This window comes from Ahaetulla prasina, chromosome 1 (genome assembly GCF_028640845.1).
Source record: "Ahaetulla prasina isolate Xishuangbanna chromosome 1, ASM2864084v1, whole genome shotgun sequence".
NCBI lineage: Eukaryota > Metazoa > Chordata > Lepidosauria > Squamata > Colubridae > Ahaetulla > Ahaetulla prasina.
In genome coordinates this window covers 85,629,677-85,648,747 of record NC_080539.1, presented here as the reverse complement: position 1 = coordinate 85,648,747, position 19,071 = coordinate 85,629,677, and the positions used below count along the sequence as shown (strand labels likewise).

The 19,071-nt window shown below is 37.6% G+C and overlaps 1 protein-coding gene across 5 annotated transcripts in view; it reads left to right on the top strand.

Annotated features, from left to right (window-relative positions):
* Positions 1-18,715, top strand: part of TTC13 (tetratricopeptide repeat domain 13) — a 36,465-nt gene extending 17,750 nt beyond the window's left edge. For 2 of the 5 annotated variants that reach the window (XM_058166964.1, XM_058166980.1), the window contains exons 11-23: positions 946-1,120; positions 1,851-2,007; positions 4,443-4,573; positions 4,943-5,075; positions 6,223-6,315; positions 8,043-8,126; positions 8,681-8,765; positions 10,338-10,447; positions 15,248-15,383; positions 16,104-16,183; positions 16,883-16,961; positions 17,830-17,909; positions 18,567-18,715. In XM_058166964.1, the coding sequence (XP_058022947.1) occupies positions 946-1,120; positions 1,851-2,007; positions 4,443-4,573; positions 4,943-5,075; positions 6,223-6,315; positions 8,043-8,126; positions 8,681-8,765; positions 10,338-10,447; positions 15,248-15,383; positions 16,104-16,183; positions 16,883-16,961; positions 17,830-17,909; positions 18,567-18,678 (1,455 nt within the window). In that variant the 3' untranslated portion in view covers positions 18,679-18,715. The remainder of the gene's footprint in view (positions 1-945; positions 1,121-1,850; positions 2,008-4,442; positions 4,574-4,942; positions 5,076-6,222; positions 6,316-8,042; positions 8,127-8,680; positions 8,766-10,337; positions 10,448-15,247; positions 15,384-16,103; positions 16,184-16,882; positions 16,962-17,829; positions 17,910-18,566) is intronic. The other 3 variants (XR_009153216.1, XM_058166972.1, XM_058166994.1) reach the window with 3 other exon arrangements.
* Positions 18,716-19,071: the final 356 nt, after the last annotated feature.

Sequence of the window (19,071 nt, the reverse complement as noted above, 5' to 3'; positions counted from 1 at the left end):
CAAAGTTACAACGGCACTGGGAAAAAATGTTTTATGACCATTTTTCACACTTAAGACCTTCGCAGCATCCCCAGGATCATGTAATCAAAATTCGAATGCTTGGTAGCTGTTTTATATTTATGACCATTGCGGTGTCCCAAAGTTATGTGATCCCCTTTTGTGACCTGTCAATGGGAAGCCAGATTCACTTACCTGGGCTACTAACTTATTAACTACAATGATTCACTTAACAACTGTGGTGAGAAAGATCGTAAAATGGGGCAAAACTCACTTAACACATGTCTCACCTAACAACCGAAATGTTGGGCTCAATTGTGGTCGTAAGTCGAGGACTCTCTGCAACCTCTTTCAAAGGGAGCAGAACCCCACCAAGTAACTACTGGTACCAGTGCCACCAGATTGCCCAGAAGTTTATTGACAGATAACAAATCTTTCTGGATAGGATCTCAGTTTGTTTTATTTCATCCAGACCCTGATAGACTCCAGGCACCGATTTGGCATTTCTATACCATATGTAGCTCAGCCTGGAGTGGGGAAGCATAACTCACTCCAGGCTGGGTTAAATGCTACTCAGTGCTCCAACTTGATCTCCTTTGCGGAAGGGCAAGTGTCCCAGAGTGTGGAGCCTTAACAGAGTAGGTGTGCCTCTGTATCCATATTCCCTTTCCCTATATATGGGGGGTGGAACCTCCATCATTTCTCCTCTTCATGCATAGACCACACATATTCTACCTCGAGGAGATGCTTCTTAAAGTATTCTGGAGCCAAGCAACCTACAATTACCTTAAAAATGAGCGTATTACATTAAATAAACAGAAAAACAGCCTTGCTGAAATAGCTTCATGGAGAAAAAAAAATTTTTTTTTTAAAAGAGAAGAAATTGTACTTGATGAATTTGAAATGTTACTCATGTCTTACTTTTATTGTCCCTTTTCAATGTTCTAGAGGTGTCTTCAAATAGAGCCATATAATGAAGTATGTCAGTACATGAAAGGTCTTAGTCATGTTGCCATGGGCCAATTTTATGAAGGAATCAAAGCTCAGACTAAAGTTATGCTAAATGATCCCTTGCCTGGTCAAACAGCCAGCACAGAATATCTGAAAGTAAAATACTTCAGGGGTAAGTTGCTGATAACAATATAGTTAATGTTTTTACACAAATCTCTATATTTAAATACTGGATTTTATGGACACTTTTTAAAAATAAAATATATTCTTCGTTTGTTTCTGTGATCTAGTTAGCAGTGTTATGTCCACATTTTATTTTATTTGAAACATAAATGGTTTAATTACTTTTTCAATTTAACATATTTCTGGTCAGTGAGTAATAAAGAACTAAACTACCAGAGAAGTGAAATCATCTTCCTGGTCATTTTTCTAATATTTTCTCCATTCATGGGATGTTTTACTTAGAAATTTGTATTACTGCTACTATTCAACCTTTTTTAACTTCAAAGACTGAGCAATTGGCAAAACCCCCAAAGCAGATAAAACAATTTAAGACAATTGAAATTATTAACATATAGATGAAAAGAAGCTAAGACTTCAGTTAAAAACCTAGGCTATAGAAGTACATTTTGAGTGGAGAACCACCACTAGCAACTGTTTGACCTTCACAAATCACACAAGGCGTTAGTTGCTTGCCAACTGTATAAAACTCTGCTACCTAACAGTCCTGTTGTTTGGGGAAAATATCCAAACAAGGCATTAAAATATTAATAAAATGAGTAAGAACCATATTGCCTTGCTTTAATTTTTTGGGGTGAGGGGAGGGGGATATATCCGCTGAATTTCATATGGAGGACTTTTGGAGAATTTATTAGGGAAAATGTATCTCATTTTCTTCACAGAATATTCTCGCTATCTCCATGCACATCTTGATATTCCAGTTACAGAATACAACATAGATGCAGATCTTCCTGGGAAGTTTAAAGACCACTGGGTCAAGAATCTTCCTTTTTTGATAGAAGACTATGAAGAACAGCCAGGCCTACAACCAAATATAAAGTGAGTGACCAAAGTGCTATTTTCTTACCAGGCTGTGCTAGAAATGTTTAAATATTTAATCTAGAGCAACGGGTGTATATCTTTATGCATTCTTTTTTTTAAACTTGTAGAATTCCATAGTTTTCTGTTTCATGTAAAATCGAGGAAGAAGAATTTGAATTGTTCTTTTTTTTTCAGTCTTGCTCAATTGAATACAATTTTACAAAAGCAAGTGTAGCTACAATTTCCTGTTCCCAAAATAAATTATGTCAATAACTTTACAGATTCCAGACATCAAACTGTGAAAAATTGATTTTGCAATCATTTATTGAACAAATAATTAACAGATTGGCATTTCCTCTTGTGGAAAAAATGAGTACACTCTTAGTCTTAATGCCTGGAATTTCCCCCTTTGGCAAAAACAAACTCCAATTGACATTTCTTATAACTGTCTACAGCAATATTTCCAAGAGTTGATGTCCAAACATCTTCAAGCTGCCAATGTTAAGAAACAATGGTCTACAGTCTCTGGCATTGACTGGGAGGAATTTTTTAAGCTGTGTGACGTTTGAGGGGTTTCTTGCATAGACAGCCTATTTCAAATTACCCCATAGCATCTTGGATTTAGGTTAGGTTAATTTTGACCATTTGAGAATTGATCATTTCTCTCCCCCCCCACCCCTCCCAGACATTCCTTGATGACTTTGCTGGAATATTTAGGACACTTGTCATATTGCAAGGTCCACTTTGAGTTGAGCTTCAGTTTCTGACAGATGGTCTCACATTATCCTCAAGCACTTTCTGCTGCAATAAAGAATTCTAGGATGATGAGCTGCCCAGGCCCTGAAACAGCAAAGCAGCTCCAAACTATAACATTTCTACCAGCATGCATTATAGTTAATAGTTTTTCTGGTGAAATGCGCTCTTTTGTTTTCACCAAACATGTTTTTGTACTGTGGCTAAATAACTGCTTTCCTATCCACAGTGCATTATTCTGGAAGTCCTGGTCTTTACATAAGTGTTCATGAGCAAACTTCGGTCTTGCCTTGGTGTTCTTTCTGAGCAGCAAAGATTTCTTCTTGGCACCCTTCCCATGTAGATCTAATTTGTGCAATTTCTTTCTAATGGTAGACTTAGTTACCTTGACATCAATAATGGCAAGGTTTATCCATAGGATTACATAATGTAATTCTAGGGAACTTAGAGACGTCTTTCAGCATTTTTCCTTCTGCTCACAGGCTGAACTTGCTGTAATGACCTGACAGATTGGTGATGGTTTGAAATAATTTCTACTGGCAGATGAAATTTTCTGGATAGTGGAATGATAAATACCCAGTTGTTTGGCTATCTTTCTAATCCCTTCCCAGACTCCTAGACATTTACAACCTTCTTTCTGAAGACCTCAGATAATCTCTTGAACTAAGCATGGTGATACCACACACTTAAACAACAATTTGCATTTATGTTTATTTAAATTAGTCTACACAATGTAAATGGTGCATGATATTTGTTTTATCCCTGTATTAGTATTGTTGAAATGAAGATCAAATATCTCTATGTTGGAACACACACACACACACACACAAACACATACATCTTTGTCTATAACCCGTTGATGAAACTGTCACAGAAAACAAGCTGACCTTTCATTCAGAACTTGGAAAATTGTTTTTCAAGCAGCTTCTTATCCATTGGCAGCAACATGGCACTTGAAAATTGAGAGCTTTGCATGCTTGTTGGAAGAATGTGTGGCTGTTGAAACTCCTTTAGTCTGCAGGACTAAGCAAGATCCTGTTAGTAAAGAAACAATCCCAGATAACAGTACTGAACTGTCTAGCTAGATAATTATTAATATACAGGCAATCCTCACTTAATGACTGGAATTGAGACTGGAATTTCCATTACTAAATGATAGGATCATAAAGCACAGTCACATGACCGCATTGCTTAACAGCAACAGTTCTAGCACTTCCAGTTGCTGTTGTTAAGCAAATCATCTGATGTCCTTAAGTGCAAAATCGTGTAATTGCCATTTGCTATCTCTTGCTGGTTTTCCCATTGACTTCGCTTATCAAAAGCCAGCAGTGAAGGTTCCAAATGGCAGTCATGTGACTGTCGGACGCTGCAATGTCATATTGGTGAGCCAGTCACTAAATGCCCAATCATGATTTTATGACCAGGGGGTCTCTGCAACCATCATAAGCATGAAGATTAGTTGCAAATACCACTTATTCAGCACTGTCATAAATTCAGACTGTTGCAGAAAGAGTGGTTGTTTAGTGTAGATGACGACCTATATTCATAAATAAGAACATTGCCAAATATCCTTCTACTTTGGTGACAGTCAGTGGTCTTGCACCTTGTTTCTAATGTGGTTAATTCCTAATATTTACTCTCTGTTTATGACTTCATAGAAACCCTCTTGATATTTCATATAAACTCTGTTATAATTTTAGAGATGTGCAGCTTCACAAATTTGAAAACTATAAGTCCTCAGTGCAAGAGATGATATGTGTAGCTAATCATTTGGGTTCATTAATGCAATATGAGACTGTTGGATTTCTCCCAAACAAGAGAATGCATAGAGGTAAGCTAGGAAAATATAATCTGAATATCATTTCTCTTGCTATGATCACACTTGTCTATTTTAAAATATAGAACTATAAAACATACTTTCTTCCAACTTGTAGTGCGGTTCATTCAGAGATTATGCAAAAATATTCAAGTATTTACAGGCTGTCATTTCTATGTATCAAATCTATTGAGGCAGCTATGCCCAGTGATATCCAACACCAGCTATCATGTATTTCATTGTTTCTCTTAAATTACAATCTGAGCTGGACGTTAACCTCACTGAGCACAGCAGGCCTGAGATTCAAAAAAATGGTGCAATTCAATATATGAAGAGAATAAATGTGAGTGGGCTGAACTTACGCCTACTTTGTTTGTTCTTCAGCAATGGGGCTAGCGGTGCTAGAAGTAATGCAAGCTGTACAGCGAACTTGGGTAAACTCAAAGGTGCGGATGAATGGAAAAACCAAGCTGATGCAATGGAGAGATATGTTCGACATTGCTGTGAAATGGAGACGGTAATAAAGGAGAACATTGATTAGGACTGTGCAAACTATTTGGAAAGGTGCAGTGGTGAAATGGAGTGGCAGTTACAAGGGAAGCATCTTCAGTGTAATGCACAGACATTCCTAGAAGAACAAAAATGGGCCTTGCCAAACTTTTGAGAGATACAGAGATGTTTTGCAAAGTGCCTCTCCAAAAAGTTTCTACAGTCTTCAAATACATTAAATTGATATTCGTGGATTTTGCTGATTATCACCATCGGGATTCTAGCTAAGTTTCCTAAAAGTAAATAACACCGTAGACTGAGGAAATTACCTTATCTGATCTCTGTGTGGTTTATATTTCATTAGTTCTGGTTGGTGCACCTCAAAAAAAAAATATGGAAAAAAGTTCAGAAAAGAGACAAATGAAAGGACAATGAGATTTTCAATGTTCTTGGGGGAAGATTGCATAGTGTAAAGTTCTTTAGCTTAGAAAAGGCCCATTGTAGAGGTTTATCAAATTATTCTAGAACTAGAAGCAGTGGGCTTCTAAAAATCAGTCTCGGAAACAGAGATAGAGAAGTAATACCATCATAATTGTGAGCTTCCCACTATGCCACTATGGAACACTTAATTTGTACTAAAATAAACTACAGTTGGCTCCAACAAGGTTATTCTTATAGGATAATACCATTTTAGCAGTGTAAATAGTTTATGCTTATGAATGCACTCAACTGAATCAACTGAATTCTCTCTCAGCTGGTGCTTTTCTTTGCTGAGTATGTTGGCATTTTTAGGATTTATTTAGTTCTGTTCACACACACAGCTTGATTTATATATTTTTCCACTTTTGTTAGTGGTGGGAGGAAGTCAAGGTAAATCCTCATAAAAAAACTGAAAGAAACCATTGAGGGGCAGTGGAGAGGAGCTAGATGAGACATTTGGGTTCCATTCATGATTTATAGTTAGGTTGTTTTATGTCCCCAAACAGTCATGATCAGCTGTTGATTAACTCTATAATGGCTTGAACTATAATTTAGCTCTCTAATTTAATCTCATGCATCCCATTCTAGAAGCTAGCTCAATATTATAGTTGGAAAGAAGCAATAAAAATGTCAAATTGAATGTAACTTGATATAACTAATTAATCTTTAATGGGATTAACACTGTGTCTTTGCAGGATAGCTGATCCAGACCAGCCAGTGCTATGGTTAGACCAAATACCAGCTCAAAGCCTTAGTAGAGGTTTTAATAATCACATCAATCTTATCAGGTATGATGTTTCAGTGAAATTTTGTTTACTTTAGATGTTGTGACAGAATCGTATATTCTATATTATGAGGCTAATTCATAATATAAAGATTAGGATTTTAAAATTGGCCTTACATGTTTTTCTTTTATTACACTATATATTTAATATATTGTAAAACAAAATATAGTCCCTTCCTTTGTCCAGAAGGTCAAGAGGTACAGTAACTACTGTATGTTATTCTGGAATCAAATCAATAATCCTCATGTCTTTCAGAAGTGCTTTCTACTCCCAACTGAGGTTGTAATTTTTCCTATATTGAAAGTTGCTCCTAAAATAGTAATAGTGCCTCTATAGAATAATGCCTCAACAGGTCCTCACCATCTAAGAATAGTTTCATCATTGTATGTCCCCATCTCTCCTCCAAAACAAAACAGGATTCCATGCTGGAGCATCCCCAAAGAAGTGCAGGAAAGTACAGGCCACACTGTTACAGTTACAGGTGTTTGGACTATGGTTTATATAAATAGACTGGCAAACTTTTTGCTTTTCCCAGAAATACTGTGAAGTATTTGCTTTCACTAGCTTTGCTTATTTGGGGGAGTAGTTTGAAGAACAGACAATTTTTGCATCCTGTAAGTATAATCCATCTAGTACAAAAAACCTATCTGGCATCCCATGACACTGTGGAAATATTGCTGATGGGTGGTCCAAACAAATTTTATTTTTAGGGTAAGATAAAATGTTTCTATCTTGATAGTTTACAAGTTTAATCTGGTTTTATAATGTTTCAGAAAGATACCCTTTTCAGTTGCCTGCACTGTAGCAACTGAGTAGCTATGACGTTCACCCATCTTGATGCTGAATTCCTTTCATCTTTGATTCTGAATGGAGTGGCTCTATCTTTCATTGGAGAGAGGGAGGGAGATCACCCATGGCTTGAGTTATAAAGTGTATAGACAGAAGGATTTTTGCTCCCTGAATGTTTCCTGTTTTTACTGCTGTGATTATTTTGTACAATATTTTAATTTACAAAACTGTACAGAGTCATCTGGAATGGGATAGCCTAACCATTCAGGAAACAAACAAACAAACAAACAAATGCCTTATGGGGGTTGTTGGGGGGGTGGGGGTGAGGTTAATCTTTCAGTCATCGGTAAAGCATCTTGGTTGAACTCCAAATAGTGATCTGCCAACCAAAGGGATTTTATTAGGATTGGTTCTTTTAAGATAACTTGAAAACTGTTCAGAGATTAAATAGCTTAAATGTTCTCACACAGTTTATAATTCAAACACTATATTATTAAAATATATTACCTAGGAGTAAAGCTCATTGCAAAAGAGACTTCTCTTATGAATTAAATACTGTTAATGATTATGTATAACTTGCATTTATATTACAAATTTAATATACATGAAGAATACATTTACATTCATTCATTTTATGAATTTGATAATTTATAATATAATTGTTCATAATTTTCTCTCTTACCATATTACTGTTCAACCTTGATTCATATACAGTGATGATTAAGAATAAATTAAAGAGTTTTGTAATGGAATATTTTATTGTTCATATACTCCAGATTTCATAGCAAGTACCGGTAGGTATTAGAAAAAGAACCTTCGAGAGCACAGTTCATAATCCAGTGTCATGTATAAAAATTGTGCATGTCCTTTAATTATTCATGTATGAATGATCTCTTTAATCTACCTTTAATATCTATTTAAAAAAATATTTGTATCTACAGGGGCCAGTTTATTAACATGAGATACACAGAGTATTTTGACAAGATACTTCATTTTATCAAAGACAGGATCCTTGTTTATCATAGGTACACAATTTTTTCTTGTAATTTTATAGTATTACTTGTTGCTCTGTATGTGTATATATGTATACATGTATTCTGGCTGTATATTTATCATTTGAATAAAGTGAGATAAATATTATAGTTACCGATCTACTTCTTAATTCCCTCCCTGTATCAGTGAAAACCCCAAACTGTTAGAGATGAAAGACTTAGTTGCAAGAACATGTATGCAAATACCAAGATTCAGTGAATTTTAGACAATGGAGTGGAAAGAGAAAGATAAAAGAACAGGGCAGATAATGGGAAAATATTCTTAGATTGGCCAAAAAAAAAAAGGCCAGCTAAAGAAAGTACCAGTATATGGGATAATAGAGAGAAAAATTAAGGAATTCAAAAACTGTGGATTAAAAGTGTGAAAAAAGGTTTAGTAATATAAATCAGGTAATCTGAGAAATATTTTATGATGTATCCTGTTTCCATGTTAAATAAATAAATAAATAGAATCTAATGATGAAATATTTGCCTGAAATTTGTGCTAAAATCTTTTTCAACTGAAATTATGCTAAAATCTATTTTAGTGCTAATAACCACAAAGAACTATTGGAAGTTCGCGAAGCATTGGAGCAGGTACATAAGGTAGAAGATCTTCTTCCAATTATGAAGGTATTTTTCTCTTTAACCTATTTTTATTAATATTAGAAATTAGATCATTCAAACATAACAGTGTAGAAATTAAATATTACAACTTGCCCAATATGTTATAATTAAATAGTCATATTATCTCATATTGGCTGTGTTTTGAATTTGGTTGTATTATTACGGCCGAGGGAAAGAAGTTGCATGAATCTCATCTTTCTACAAAGTACTGTAATATAAAAGGCCAAATTTTGAGGCAAGATTTTCCAAATCATGTTACGGAGAGCTGTGTTGCCATATATATCTAGGATTATATTGAAAATAAAATTGTCAAGTCATTCTTTTCCTATGTCCTCTAGAATTCATTTAAATTGGATGCCACAATTCTTAGCACCATGACTTAATATTTGTAATCTGTTTTAACTTGTACATTATAGTTATCTCCTTTGACTGGTATTTTTTGGCTTTATACCAGTGTTTTTCAATCTCAGCACTTTCAGATGTAATATTCAGATGTAAATTCTCATTTACTAATACGCCCAATTTTCAGATATGTGGATTTCAATTCCCTGACTGGCTAGGGAATTCTGGGAGTTGAAATCAATGCATCTGAAAATTTGGGCTTTATAGTAAATAAGAAATGTGATAACTACTGTATATTACAAATAAAGCTGTTTAATTTAACAACTACATTGTGATTTTTTTAAAAAAAATTAAGACAATTATTTTCTTTGAATAAAGAAACCACTTACAGAACCAGATTACAGGGGAGCAGTCAGATAGGAGGAGATCTGGAAGCAAATTTGATTAATTAATACCCGTGTTTCCCCGAAAACAAGACACTGTCTTATATTTTTTTGAACCTTGAAATAAGCACTTGGCCTCATTTTCGGGGTGGTCTTATTATTTAGGAGCGCATGGAGCAAGATGGGGCTTCTCTTGCCACCTTACCTGATTTCCTGCTCTGTCTCCCTAACCCTAGCCAGAAGAAATGGTGGGGACTGGCTGCTCATGTGTTTAAATATGTTTGCGGATGACTTATTTTCAGGGAGGGCTTATTTGTGTGGGGGTCTTATTTGAGCACATGCGCTCAAAAGCCCGATTAGGCTCATTATCTGGGAAGGTCTTATTTTCAGGGAAACAGGGTAAATAAACACATCTATATCTAAACAACCACTCTGCAACTGTTTGAACTTATGACATAATATATACATGAGCTGGAAGGGCCAGAAAGTGAGGTTGAAACCCAAACTGAGTGGGATCATTTGTTTTTTTTTCACTTTACCTCTTCTTGCTAGAAGAGGTACCTTCTTGCTAGGTAGCAATTTCTCTTGCTAAAAGTCACTTGCAAGGGTGTCTTTAAAAAGTTTACAGGCATTAACTGTACCTTGTCTAGGATGAGTCTAGTCCTAACATAGGAAACTCTCTGCTCTTTTAAATAGCTCCTGTAATAGGAAGTGAACATCTTCTGGCACTGAGAAGATGCACCAGCTAGGGAAATAAATCCTGTCCTTTTGGGATTGTTGTAATTTGCATTATGTAGTATAAGAAGAACATTTCAGTCTGTTTTGAACATTTCTTTTGGCATTTTTTGTAAAGCAGCTTAATGGTAAAACAAGAGATGGTTTTACCATCCACACCAAAGTCCCAAGCCTCAAAAATCCAGGAAAGGAATATGATGGATTTACTATTACTTTAACAGGAAACAGGTAAGTCTTTCTTTTATGTTATGACATACAGATCTTTATTTTAATTAGCATGTCAATCAATTGAAGCCTGGGTTTCAGAGACCAGAGAGGTTTCAAAAATACTAAAATATCTTATCGTTTATCTGCAAAGCTGGATTTTCTGAACTTTAATTACTTTACCTTTTAGCATTTTATCTAAGTCTGACATTTTATCTAAGTCTGACATCGGGGGTGGCACACTGGACCTTATTTTTATCTCTGGTCAGTGGTTGAAGGATCTGGACTTGAGAGATGTAGTCATAGAACCTTTGTCATGGTCAGATCACTCTCTCCTTCGCCTGGACTTTCTGACCGCCACTCAACACCGCAGGGAGACGGAACCATCACGTTGGTTCCGTCCCAGGCGCCTGATGGACCCGGAGAGGTTCCGGACGGAGCTTGGGCCACTTCCTGAGGGTCTGGCTCACGGCACGGCAGAGGAACTAGCCGCAGCCTGGCAACGGGCTGCGGCTGGGGCTTTAGACCGTGTCGTGCCTCTGCGGCCTCTGACCCAGCGTAGATCCCAACCGGCTCCTTGGTTCTCCGAGGAGCTGAGGGGGATGAAATGCCGGAGAAGACGCCTAGAGAGCTCCTGGAGGTCTAGCCGTTTAGAGGCTGATCGGACACTAGTTAGGTCCTATACTAGGACCTACCTAGTGGCACTGAGGGAAGCGAGGCATTGCTCGCCTCCTCCCTCATTGCGCCGGCAGATAACCGCCCAGCCGCCCTGTTTGGGTGACCCGTTCCCTCCTTCACCAGGGGAGCGGGATGACCCGTGCAGGGACGTGCTGAGGAGTTTAACGGTTATCTATACGATAAAATCGTTCAGCTTCGAGACGGTCTGGACCAAAATTGCAGCGACTCAGATGAGGCGTCTGAGGGTGGTCTTGGTGATATTGTCTGGGATGAGTTTGACCCTGTGGCTCCCGAGGACATGGACAGGTTGTTGGGTAGGCTGAATGCCACCACGTGTTTACTGGACCCGTGCCCCTCCTGGCTGGTGCTGGCCACTCAGGAGGTGACACGAGGCTGGCTCCAGGCGATCACGAGTGCTTCCTTGTTGGAGGGAGTCTTTCCGGCCGCCTTGAAAGAGGCGGTGGTGAGGCCCCTCCTCAAGAAGCCTTCCCTGGACCCGGCTGTTTTAGGTAATTATCGTCCGGTCTCCAACCTTCGCTTGGCGAAGGTTGTAGAGAGTATGGTGGCATATCAGTTTCTGCACCTGGATGAAACTGTCTATCTAGACCTGTTCCAGTCCGGTTTCCGGCCCGGCTACAGCACGGAGACGGCTTTGGTCGCGTTGGTGGATGATCTCTGGAGGGCCAGGGATAGGGGTTGTTCCTCTGCCCTGGTCCTATTAGACCTCTCAGCGGCTTTTGATACCATCGACCATGGTATCCTGCTGCGCCGGTTGGAGGGATTGGGAGTGGGAGGCACCGTTTATCGGTGGTTCTCCTCCTATCTCTCTGACCGGTCGCAGACGGTGTTGACAGGGGGGCAGAGGTCGGCCCCGGGGCGCCTCACTTGTGGGGTGCCGCAGGGGTCGATTCTCTCGCCCCTTCTGTTCAACATCTATATGAAGCCGCTGGGTGAGATCATCAGTGGCTTCGGTGTGAGGTACCAGCTGTACGCTGATGACACCCAGCTGTACTTTTCCACACCGGGCCACCCCAATGAAGCTATCGAAGTGCTGTCCCGGTGTTTGGAAGCCGTACGGGTCTGGATGGGGAGAAACAGGCTCAAGCTCAATCCTTCCAAGACAGAGTGGCTGTGGATGCCGGCATCCCGGTACAGTCAGCTGAGTCCTCGGCTGACTGTTGGGGGCGAGTCATTGGCCCCGATGGAGAGGGTGCGCAACCTGGGCGTCCTCCTGGATGAACGGCTGTCTTTTGAAGATCACTTGACGGCCGTCTCCAGGAGAGCTTTTCACCAGGTTCGCCTGGTGCGCCAGTTGCGCCCCTTTCTAGACCGGGATGCCTTATGCACAGTCACTCACGCCCTCGTGACGTCTCGTCTGGATTACTGCAATGCTCTCTACATGGGGCTCCCCTTGAGGGGCACCCGGAGGCTCCAGTTAGTCAGAATGCGGCTGCGCGGGTGATAGAGGAGCCCTGGTGGCTCCCACGTGACACCTATCCTGCGCAGACTGCACTGGCTACCTGTGGCCTTCCGGGTGCGCTTCAAGGTGTTGGTGATAATCTTTAAAGCGCTCCATGGCATAGGGCCGGGCTATTTACGGGACCGCCTACTGCTACCGAATACCTCTCACCGACCCGTGCGCTCTCACAGAGAGGGACTCCTCAGGGTGCCGTCAGCTAGGCAGTGTCGTCTGGCGGCACCCAGGGGAAGGGCCTTCTCTGTGGGGGCTCCCACCCTCTGGAACGAACTCCCTCCAGGACTGCGTCAACTTCCGGACCTCCGAACCTTTCGTCGCGAGCTCAAAACATATTTATTCATCTGCGCGGGACTGGATTAGATTTTAAATTTATTGGTTTTAAACAGGTTTTTATTTTTATATTATTTTAATAATGGGCTATAGAATAAGTTTTTTAACTGTTATTTTAACTTGTATTTATATGTATTTTTAATTGCCTGTGAACCGCCCTGAGTCCCTAGGGAGATAGGGCGGTATACAAATATGAAAAATAAAATAAATAAATAAAATAAATTGTCAGAAGGTCCCTGTCCATTCAGCTTCTTGTTTATGCATCAGAATTGTGTAGATTAGTTCTTATCTATGGTTGTTTTTAACTTTCCTATTCAGTAAGTGCACTAGAACCCATTGAGTCTTTTTGTATTATCTAGTGTATGTTCATCGGTGTATAGCAGTGTAGTTATGCTGATACAAATCAGTTAGCATTTACATAAGACACTGACCGGCTATAAACTGAGGGTATATATCAGTCCAGTATCTGATTTTTTTAAAATATAAACGATACTGCGCTTCAGTGGTTAAATGATCTACACTTTGATATTTGAACATAGATCTTTTTTTTTCTTTCATTGTATTTTACTTTTTTTAAACAACAAATAATAATTTAAAAATAAATGATGCAGACTTTGCTTTTGCAAAGTAAATTACATAGTAATAGAATAGAATAGAATAGAATTTTTTATTGGCCAAGTGTGATTGGACACACAAGGAATTTGTCTTGGTGCATGCTCTCAGTGTACATAAAAGAAAAGATACGTTCATCAAGGTACAACATTTACAACACAATTGATGATCAATATAGCAATATAAATCATAAGGATTGCCAGCAACAAGTTATAGTCATACAGTCATAAGTGGAAAGAGATTGGTGATGGGAACTATGAAACGATTAATAGTAGTGCAGATTCAGTAAATAGTCTGACAGTGTTGAGGGAATTATTTGTTTAGCAGAGTGATGGCCTTCGGGAAAAAACTGTTCTTGTGTCTAGTTGTTCTGGTGTGCAGTGCTCTATAGCGTCGTTTTGAGGGTAGGAGTTGAAACAGTTTATGTCCAGGATGCGAGGGATCTGCAAATATTTTCACGGCCCTCTTCTTGATTCGTGCAGTATACAGGTCCTCAATGGAAGGCAAGTTGGTAGCAATTATTTTTTCTGCAGTTCTAATTATCCTCTGAAGTCTGTGTTTTTCTTGTTGGGTTGCAGAACCGAACCAGACAGTTATAGAGGTGCAAATGACAGACTCAATAATTCCTCTGTAGAATATAGTAATATAATATAGTAATATAGTATAGTATATACTATTTATATAGTATAGTAAATTTATATAGTAAATTACAAAAAAATTTTAACGTATTTCCGAAATTTTATTAAAGGAGAACATAAAACTTGAACTTTGTATATAAGCTCATGAACATGATGATGAATCATGGGATAGCCTGACATGCTGATGTTCTGTTTTCATGTCTGGATTACACCCATCACAAACCATGGATATGTCAATCCATAAAACTTTGCTGCTGTTCTTTTTCTTTGGTCTTTATGTTGCAAACTATTCTGACCTAGGCCTCCTGAGAAAGCATAAATCAGAATCCTAGTCCCAAAAAACCTTTTTTATTGAGAGGGCTGTGAATTATGGTCATTCACAGCCCGTAATGATTCACAGTCAGTGAAGATTCTGACAGATGTCTGCTCCAGTTGATACAGTCTTTCAGGGTTATGCTGATAAGCACCCACCTTTATCTCCCTTGAAATGCTGCCAGAGACCTAATTGTCAATTAGTTTTGCAAGGCCAAACAGAGTGAAACGACTTCTCAGAGCTTGAATTGACTATATGAACTAATTGCTTTCTGCAAAGGCTCACCTCCATTTGCTCCTCTTTTATGTCTTATGGGAGGGGCCAATCATCTCCAAGCCTTACTCCCGAGTCGCCCTTTTTTTTCTTAATTGTTCTTGCCTTCTGGCAGCTCTGCACATGTGCACACTGGGAACAGGCTTACATTGTTCTTCTGCTTCACTGATGTCAAGATTCCGGAGGCAACACATAACTACCAGATGGCCCTGGTCCCCGCTCTGCCTCTGACGCAGACCCTCGTCCGAGCCTTCCCCAGACTCCAGGACTGGCCCATGTTCCTCCCCAACCTCCTCACTGTCCGAATCTGCTGCCAGCTCTGCTGGCCACTGACGGGCCACAACACAAGGTTCAGAGATAATTTAAAGATATTTTGGATAGTAAAAAGAATTCAGCAAAGTCAAATATTGTTGTTGCTTAGTAATCTTGACGTTTTTATGTTTATTTGAACATGTTTGAAGTCCTTTTTTTTTTAAGCACTCTCTTTCTCACATACCTTGCAGGATTGGTAACCTTTTGTTTTCAGTTGAGACACAGACAACAGAAGCAAGAACACAACTTTATCATACAGAAATAGATGCTCTTTATAAAGATTTAACTATGAAAGGAAAAACACATCTTTTGTCTGCAGAACCTAGGGTAATGTCTTTTTAATTGATTGTTTTAAAAACTAGTAGACAGGAAATGTTCAAGTACATTTGATAGACAATCTTTGAGGGCTTGGAGGTTCAGCTCAGTTTCCCATTCTTTTGGAGAGTATAGAAAAACCATGTTATGTAAAAACAGTCATAGGTAGGGGAGAAAGCCAATGTTTCTGTTTTTCCCACAGAATTCCTGTATAAGAATGAAAGTGAAAGGCTTCTAGGAACTAAGCCAAGTTTTCCATTATCCCCATCTGAAAAATAAGCCAAAAATGTCTGTTGGGAAACATTTTGTAGTTGATTTTAAGGGGATTGGAGTAGAGTAATAGGCAAGACAGGCAGAAACCTCCAGTTCCCTTCCATAAGTATTTTTAAAAATGGACCCCAAATGCACCATAGATTGTCACCCAGATTCAGAGGTGGGCGTCACATACTGTAACAACTGGTTCGCTCGGAACTGAAAATGTGAGCATGCACGCAGCATAGAAAAACCAGCAACTATATATGGGACGTGATAGTGCCAGGGCGGGTAGGCGGTCCAAACCGGCAGCAGCCCACCGCTGCCCAGATTATGATTTGTGGTTCTAAGCCTATTTTCATCCTCACCTTTAAAAAAATTTTTGGGGGGGAGGGAAATATTGTGTTGCTGATATTAGCAAGATGGGCGGAATACAAATTTAATAAAATAATTAAATAAATTTTATTTTATTTTATTTAGGAGACAGATGTCATATGCAATCTAATCTTGTCTGTTTTATACTACTTCTGTAACTTAATGCCCCTTTCCAGAGGCTCCAGGTTAGTAACTATCTTTTTATACAATATTTAAAGCAAGCTTATCTTATTAATAACATAAATAATTATGGTGTTATATTATTCTCTGCCTGCTCAATTTTTAAATAAGTGCAAATGTTCATATTTTACATATTTATTTCATTTCAATTCTTATTCTCTACCCTAGGTTATAAAAATAAATAATATAAAAGAATAGATTTCTAATATTTTGGAAAGATTAACATTTGATGTAGGCTGCAATCTTATATATGTTTACTTGTACATAATAACCAGAGCCTGATGAGAGGCAAATGTAATAATTTGAAGAAAACAGTATTATAAAACAACCCCCCCATTCCTTAAATAATTATTTTCCCCATATTTGTGAACTGCTTATTCATTAAGACTCGAATTAGTGATGGTTATTCTGTCAAATTCTGACAATCTGCAATTAATGGGAGATTGTTAGTGAGAGTCTGCCAGCTAGAAAATGAATTGTAGAAGAAATGACTGTGTCTCCTTTTGTTCTATCTGTTGAGTCTTACAGAGAGAAAGCAGCTTATTTTTAGTCAATTGTTTTTTCTCCATTCTTGTTTCGCTTACTTTTCTTATTTGTGAGAAGCTGTAGAATAAATGTGTGATGCTGGGAAATTTGTTATTTTTCTGCATTGTCAGCTTGCTGGGTTTTCATGCTACATACTAAGAACATTGTTGTTGTTTTAGTATAGTGGCTTATTCAATCATCATGGGAGCACTGATGGCAAGTGGACAGGAAGTATCAGGAAAAATTCCTAAAGGAAAGGTACGCTCTGTATAAGTTATGTTAAATTTAGAAAAGAATAACTGTTGGTTATATATGTATTGTTTCTGTATCTTACTTCTGTGTCCAAAATGCTCCTTAAGAATCTGGAATCCTGCTTGAGGATACGTTTAATATTGCAAAGGTTGCCTCTTTGGTACTGTATTAGAAATAGTCCTAAAAAAAATGAAAGATGTAACAAAATCGTTAAATGAAACCATAGTTTAATACATGTAGGGTAGTAAATGGAATTTACTTCCAAGGAAGCATGTTTCTCCTTGGGCCTTGAACCTGATCCATTTACATTTGCAACTTTTCACTATCATGCCCTGTATTTATGGAGTACTTTTATATCAGTCAGCTTTTAGTAGAAGTAACAGAATGTGTAAACTTGTTCTACCTCCTTAATTCTTTCCTTAAGAGAGAATTGAAAGCTTATCAAAAGGCAATGCAGTTGTATTTTCCTTTTGTTATCTGGGGTATTGTCTAAGGTGTGCTGTTTCTAATATATAGCACTGAGTTACATGGTAATCTTTCTGATGGGCATTTTAACAGAAGTTATACAAGTAGAGCAACTTAAAATGTACATATATTTAAATACTATTTATAATCATGGATTTTAAATTTAAATTTAAAATATATTTTCCTCTGAATTGTGTTGTGATTTAGATTTTCAGTGTTGCATTGCAATTACTATAATGGCAACCTCTATGAGATAAACAGGTAAAAAATGTCCAGTGCTACTCCGCTAGTCTTCCAAATCATATGACTATGCCTTTTGTATGACTGTGAATGTGTGGGTAGGTTCTGGTACAACTGGAAATTATTTCAAAATGTTTCTATCTTTAAACTCATTTTTAATGTTTTCCAGTTGGTGGATTTTGAAGCCATGATTGCCTCTAGTTCAGAAGCCTTTAGTAAAGTAGCAAAAAGCTGGTTGAATTTGAAAAGGTAAAAAATACTAATATTGATTTATAGTATACATGAGTGTGTTCTAAGGGAAAGAAAAGAAGCAGCCGTGCATTTTCTACCAAACATTTCATCTTTGGGGTTTGATTTTTTTAAGAATTATCATCACTTTGTTTTGCCCACATCAGACAAAACAAGTATCCTGCTTAACTTTCTGAATGTATATATATATATGCATGTCATGATAAACACAATATAGTCATTTTTAAAATAATCATATATAACAGTAGTTTTTAATATATTTAAGGTATTTCAATACTGAATATAAATCAAATTATGGACTGACTGAAGTTATTGGGATAAACAACAGAATTCTGTTATACTGTAATGTGAAATAAACATATACATACACCCACAGCCATGCACACACATACAGTATATACACATACATGAATATATTAATAGAAAAATGTAATCAGTTATGATTTTCCAGATTAGAACCATTTTGGCTAGAATTCAGTTACTTTTATTAATTTTAATAACTTAAATAGTCTCTTAAACAGGCATTGAACTCTAGGCTGATATCCAAATATTGAACAAGTATTTTTAAAATGTAACTACAATGCAATTTTGTTAATTTTATTTTAGATAGGTATATGAACTAAGCTTCTATTAATCTTGGCAATTTTGCATTTTCAGCATTTCACCTTCCTACAAGAGTCTTCCACTGGTATCAGAATCATTTCCGACTTTACGAACTATGATGGAAGTATTAAGTGCAGATTCATCACATTGCCTGAAAAGGCTTTAGTTGCTGTGTGACATCTGAATAAAGAACACTGACTTCCTCTTTTATATGGTTTCTTTTTTTCTGATATTAGTATGAAATTCAAAGATACTCTGTGGAATTCTTAAACCCATTTAAATCAATATGAACCAAATTATACAAGATCGTGTTCGGTCCCATTAGGGCTTCTGAATATTGATGGATGTAAGATACAAATAATTGAAAAAAAATAATAATGATCTTTGAAATAATTGCAGATACTTGCTTTTAGAAAATGTTGATTATGAGTATTGCTACTCTTGAGTCCATCCATTTTAGGAAATGTGCCCTTCTAAAAATATAATATCCGCTCTTTTGGTTTTGCATCAAGATGATAAAAGATAGCTATGAAAATATGTAAATTATATACAGGTATTC